This window comes from Musca vetustissima, unplaced genomic scaffold, assembly GCF_032173495.1.
Source record: "Musca vetustissima isolate MV318-11 ecotype Yass unplaced genomic scaffold, APGP_CSIRO_Mvet_v1 utg1756, whole genome shotgun sequence".
NCBI classification, from domain to species: domain Eukaryota; kingdom Metazoa; phylum Arthropoda; class Insecta; order Diptera; family Muscidae; genus Musca; species Musca vetustissima.
Genome location: NW_026878454.1, coordinates 40,543 through 47,049, shown reverse-complemented (window position 1 = coordinate 47,049; position 6,507 = coordinate 40,543). Strand labels below are relative to the sequence as shown.

Below are 6,507 nucleotides of genomic sequence, written 5' to 3'. Positions count from 1 at the left end.
ATTTCAAATAAGATAATACTAACGGTGGCTCAACATAATTCTGTGCAAGCTATGAAAAACTTCTTGTAGTGATACACATACATAGACGAAGGTTATTAAATAACTCAACCGATATATATTCTCCTGGCAATATAAAACACACCCGCAAACACATATGTAAAGCAGTGCTGCGACACCATGATAACCAGATCTGCAAAATTCATAATTACAAAGTAGTTACATATATACACAAAGCGGCAAATATATATACTTACGATTTGCGTGGAGCTCCTAATTGTAATAAAATGCTTAGACATGTCAGTGTTATTAATGTTGGCACAATAAACGGGTCTGGAAGATGTTCATGTATATGTCCATGACTAAAATAGAAATGTAAATTGAGTATTGTAGATATTAAAATTAAATCGAATAACTTACTAATGCGCTTTGATCCATGCTACACTGAGACCAAAATTAAGTGCTGACATGATGCCCAGTAGCAACAGCATAGTAATATGGAACGCGAAGTTTTCTAGCCCTTCAAAATATGAACCGTTCTCCTCATACTCAGCTTCATGTGAATCAAGCAATTCATTGTTATCTTCATTAGGAATCAAGTCTTGTTCAGAACCTGCATCAACTGGAACAGTTTCTCTTTGGGTTGGAACTACGGCCATTTCATTATTATGTTTTTTGCCAATTCGTTGTCGAATTCTCTTAAAAATACCCTTTGCTTTATCCCATGCCCAATTTTCAAGGTAGTCTTTGTAGGCATTAGAAATCTTTGTTAGAAAATAATACATAGAGGAAGGATTATTATTGGTGGCGTTTATAAATCATAGCTATTAATAATACTTACCACTAGAAAATAAAAGATGGTTGCCAGTGTTAATCCAATTCCACTACAGGTGGCTAATGAAATTGATATGAAAAGGACGCCAAACGATAGCGGTAGTGTTGTAATAATTTTTAACAAAACTTCGGACGATGCGCTTGAAATCCGTGTTAATCTTTTAAAATTATATTAATAATAAGAAGAAAATAAAGAATCAATTAAGAAAGACATCCACCAGAAATACTTACTTCAGTGCAACTTTGTGAAGAATGTTCCCATGAAATGTTAGGATAGTCCATATTATAAAAACTGCAACTATTGATAGAACTATGGCAGTTCCATGTATAATTATGGATACATAGAAACTGTAATTTGTGGGATCCGTAGAAATTGGCAAGAATTTTAAATTTAATAAAAACTTCTTCAATAGGCGACATGCTGTAAAAACCAACAACATATTAAATACAGTTTAAATTGTATTAACATATTATCGTCATAGTAAATAATTACCTGTTACAATATAAAGCGATTTACTCTGAAAGAATCCGGCATAGGGTTTTACAAACAATGCCTTTTCAGAACTTTGAAATGATACTATTTGATTGCGAAGAACTAAAAAGAGCACTGCACTTAAATGTGCCGGTAGCCAATGATAAAATTCCTGTACAATCTTAGACGATGTTCCGGCAATAGAAAATTGGTAACTGAAAATGTTTAAAAATTTTAGAATATTTATATTTTCAAAATATGTTCAACTACATACCTTATTTTATAACGGCAGCCAGGATTCAAAAACAGTTCTAATGACACTGGATTTTGTGTTGTGTTATATCCACTTGGTGTAGAGAATGGCACATTAACATATATCGATTTGTCTTTAGTATCGTGCCTACAAGAATACAGGTGAAGTTTGCTTTATGTATGTGAATATGTAATGTATATACATACGTTAAATGAACATGTCTATCAAAACCACGGGCCCATGGAATGCATATTTTAGCAGTTACTCCAAACTCCTTATCAGCACATTCTACGGGCTCAATATCAAATTGTACAGTGGGAAATGGTTCGTCCAAGCCTTTCATAGAACATGTATCGAAAAAGAAAATAAATATATTCAGTATACACATGATATGAAGCATCTTACCTTCAATGAGGATTTCACTGTGTATTGTACCCATAATTGTTTCATTTATGAGTGTTTTTGGTTTTGGTATAGATAGCTTAGGAGCTTTTATAGTGTATTTTCGTTCCTCTCTCTTGAAAGCGTCAATTTTCAGTGTAGTCTGTGCAAAGAAGTAAAATAAAAATGAATTTTATTGATCAGCAACTACAGGAATATTTGAAAGACTAACCGGTTTGTTTGTGGGGTTTAACCGAACAAGAATATGTGTCCAATCTGGATAGTATTTTAATATACGATGTAAGTCTATCAGTACCATATAACGAAATTTCCCATGAGATGGGATGGCGTGCACTAAATGAGAAAGTGATGTCCCTTTTTCACTATTCCAAAATTTGTAAAAATAAAATACTGTTATATTTACATAATAGCAACTACATTCTATGATACTGCAAATTTATATGATTCTAATTATAGGCTCGACAGGAAATATCATGAATAACTTTAAAATTCTATTTATTTAATTTTTTTTCAAAAATCGAAGGAAATTATCATTTACAAAATCACTGTATAGAAAAATGTTTATATTAAAATTTTCATCTTCTTAATTTTGCGATATCAATTTTTATATTATTCAAATACACGAATTTCAAATAGCAAAACTTTGCATTGGTAAATAATTATTACTTATTATTCTGTCCATTAATTTATATAAACGTTTTCTTACAGTCGCGTAAAGGAAAATTTCTTTGTAATCACTGTTTCGCTGTAATAGTTAAATTTATATGGAACTCCGGGTTACAATGGAAACATTTCTTGGATAATTTTGGACAGGTACAAATGGGTATTTACCCAATTTACCGGATATTGACGCATTGGACAATTAAGCACATTAACAGTAAATATGACGATAATTTATACATGAACCCAAAGTCATTTGATAATGGTATATTTTTTGTTTCTTTCTTACCAATATATTCCCGCGCTGTCGCTGTCATGAGCTTTACAACCGAAGATCCATTCATTTTCAAAATCTTCATAGCTATCAATTTCTATGTAAATTTTCTAAAAAATAATTTGTTTATTATAAAAATATAAAATTTTGTCTTTAATTTCTCAGCAAACCTTAAACTCCTTGTATTTCACCGTTGGCAACAAATGATTGTAATCGGCACGTAAACCATTTTTAAAAACTTTACGAAATGCAATTTTAGAATCTACATGCCAACTTGTTGATTTGGGAATATACACTTCATTCGATTTACGCTTGTTAAAAGGTTTCTGAAAGACCACATGCAAATATTACAAATCAATATTGGCAATAGAGTTTTTCGGTATCATACCACAAAATAGTGTACAGCTGTTTGGATGCGATGTTGTTTATCATTGGAAAAGAACACATTTCTGTTTTCATCAATCACGGATATTCCGAAAATGAACCTATTAATCACCAAAACCAACTGCAGGCACCACACAACTGATAAATGGTCACAACTCAGCCAAACATTGGGTATAGACGAAGTCTAATGAACAGATGCAAAAATTACGCATATTGGAGATAAACAAAATACATTGAGCTTACGGACCATTGCGTGAATATCGCTGAACTGTGATGTGGTTAAACCATCACGTACTAAGAGATCGCGGTTACCTCCACCCATGGAAATCGTAAGAACATGATCTAAGATTTTTGATTCATTCCCCGATTGAGGAATTCTATCTTGATAATTTGTGCAAACGTTCGTTTGTCGATTTGGCAGGTGTGTTGTTCGCTTGTTAGTAAAATATCTTTCAGTAGACGTGTAGAAGTTATTGATTTTGGGATCGAAATTTACGACAGGTTTATCCATGGGTGATGATATGTATATAATGGTGTTTATATATCTTGCTATTTCTGGATCTTCTAGAACAGCTTGGGCCACTTTTCCACCCATCGAATGACCGACAAGGATTATCGATTTATCCACATCATACCTCTTTTTATATAATCTTCTGACGGCTAAAATAGCAGTTCGGAGGAAATTCTTTTGATTCTCCAAATATCCTCCATACAAAGCCGAAAGTTGCTCCTCGAAATTCACTATAAAATATTCATCATTGGGAAAGAAGGTACTTGAAATTGAAAAATGGTTCGTTTACCGGTAAAGTAGTCCATATGTATACTCCGATCATTATCCATTCCTTTGCGCAACGCCACCGAAGCCAGGGAACGAACCTATTTAATTCTTAGTATCATACACATGGAAAAAAATTAGCACAAAATTGATCTTACTTGCTTGTAAGAACCTGCATTTCCGGGGACAAAGATAACCGGAGCCCCTTTCAACTCCATTTTATTAACATCCTGAAGTATTCTTCCTTCGTAGTAGTAAAAAAGTCCATAATGTGGAAACTCGGAGTTCTCATCAAAACTTACTTTCTTGGAATTAAAAAAGGGTCATTGTTGTTCCTTCTGAACGTTAACGTTAAACGTGAAAACTTACAGAAAATTGTGGAACTCCAAACATATAAGTCATGCGGCAAGCATTTTCCTCGACTTCAACAAATAGATTTTTTATCCCATATAGGAAACAAAGGAAGGACGCCAAAATGATCAATATCGATGCCTTCTTAAACATTTTGTTCGCGACTTTAGGGGTTTATCTTTGGACGATCGCTCTATAAAACTAAAAATCCTGCCGGTTGATTATGTGAAACGCTATTTCTCTATATGCCGTACAGCTACCCAACATCACAATAACACATGTACCAGAGCACACAATATTGTTTTATAAAACGTTTATAAGTTTTAATAGTCAGTACTTGCTACTCCTGCAGTTGTAAGGAAATGTAAAAAATGACACAGATGAAGGAACGTAACAAGGCCCATTGGTCGAAATACACAAATAAACAAACAAACATCTGTCAAATTGATATAGGGGTGGAAAACATTACGCTAGGTATGACAAAAAGTACGAAACATTTTTAGTGTACCTTTCCGTTCGTTTTGGTGAATCATGATGGCAGACATGGGCATATAGTAACCACGACAGATGGGTCTAGGATCCATCCATCCAACACTTGTCACATTTGCCCATTGTGTAAAAGCAAGCAGTATGGCTGCTACAAAAACACCAACATGGAATTACACCTTACATACAATAAAGCAAACCACCAATTACTCAAATTTGGAGTTCAGACTACCTCAGGGAGTCGGACATGGTATAATAAAATCACCATAGTGCATCATGACGATGCGTGAAAGGAGTGGGAGGGGACTTGTTTCCAATTTGTTCGAACGTTACTGGATCTTTGTGCACTAATGAACCGACCGATTTTAAAAACGTTCCACATTCGGAGAGAAAGTGATGAATAACGAACTCGAAGCAAAATTACCGTTAACTGGTTTTTTATTTACTCTGTGTTTACACATGCAACTTTTGTAAGCAACTCTGCTAAGTTCTCGGAAGAGAAAGGTATAATAAGTGACAAGAGGGAATAAATTCAAAAAAGAATCGAAGAAAGCAGCATCAGAGTTGCTTGAAAAAGTTGCATGTGTTAACCCAGACATAACGGCGATATCACTGAGACACGTAGAACAGTGTTGCTCAGCTCTTTACGTTTTCGTGACAACAAACCAAACGTATTCTCTCCCAATTTATATTTGCCGTTTGTTTAGCATAGGCGAGAAAGTAACAGTGCAATTATTATGAGCATCACTGACATAGAACGTCAATCAGCTGATACATTCTCCCTACAAAATAGGAATTGGCGGGGTTTTACACTTATCGGGATTGGTGTTGAGAGTTTCTCTCTATTGAGAGAGTATTTAGAGTTGCGCTATTTTTAATTTTGTAACAAGCGCATTTTTTGTTCAGAAAAGGTACGAATTGACATAAACCTACCAAAACAAAAAGTAGATTTTTTGCCTTCTTCTCCCAAATTTCAAAAAAATATACGCAACAAGTGGTTGTGTTTATTTGACATTTTTTAACACATAACTAAAATCGCGAAAAACGAATGAAAGGTTAAGATTTTTTTCAAAATCCAGTGGGGAATACCATGAAATATTTGTTTCATCCATAACAAAGTAATTACTTCCTAAATTTAAAAATTTGAGGGGTATCGTAATATACGAGCTTCCAAAAATTGGCAGGAAAATTTGGCACACATTTAGAACCTGAGATATCAGACTCAACCAATCCGATCGATAAACGTGTCTAAAGTACTCAATATATCGAAAGTCGATCTTGAAAAGTCGTCTTTGTGATTTCCTGCAAGATCAAAAGTCGACATCGGCTTTTAGACTTTTCAATACAAAAAGTCAATTAATCGATTAGTCGAAAGTCGATTTACTTATCCCTAGTAAATATGATGTTGTTCGCAGCATCGTAGCTGGTTATCGTCATCTAAACGAAGATCTAATTCATTTTATTCAAATAAGTTATTAGAAAAATACAGATTCGCAACTAGCCGTGGTGATTGTCGTGGATCGTGAGTGTATTGCCATTGAAGTCTGTGTCGTGTTTGCGTCCAAATTATGTTTTTGTGTTGATTTGTCCGTCCCTTTTGTTTGTTTCGTGTTTCGTAC

The 6,507-nt window shown here is 34.1% G+C and overlaps 1 protein-coding gene across 1 annotated transcript; it reads right to left on the bottom strand.

Annotated features, from left to right (window-relative positions):
- Positions 1 to 250: 250 nt before the first annotated feature.
- On the bottom strand, positions 251 to 4,555 carry LOC133323197 (GPI inositol-deacylase). Its single transcript, XM_061532152.1, has 13 exons — positions 4,421 to 4,555; positions 4,210 to 4,356; positions 4,077 to 4,152; positions 3,524 to 4,017; positions 3,281 to 3,460; positions 3,063 to 3,218; positions 1,763 to 2,100; positions 1,578 to 1,703; positions 1,325 to 1,518; positions 1,063 to 1,252; positions 839 to 989; positions 418 to 761; positions 251 to 359 (listed from the first exon to the last, which is right to left on the bottom strand). Exons 1-13 carry the CDS (start codon positions 4,553 to 4,555, stop codon positions 251 to 253), a joined length of 2,640 nt encoding a protein of 879 aa, XP_061388136.1.
- Between the last annotated feature and the right edge of the window lie 1,952 nt (positions 4,556 to 6,507).

Coding starts and splice junctions, on each gene's coding strand:
- LOC133323197 (XM_061532152.1), bottom strand. CDS start 4,555: ATGTTTAAGAAGGCATCGATATTGATCATTTTGGCGTCCTTCCTTTGT. Junction 1,519..1,577: donor GGCTGCCGTTATAAAATAAG/GTATGTAGTTGA, acceptor AAACATTTTCAG/TTACCAATTTTCTATTGCCG. Junction 990..1,062: donor CTTCACAAAGTTGCACTGAA/GTAAGTATTTCT, acceptor TAATTTTAAAAG/ATTAACACGGATTTCAAGCG.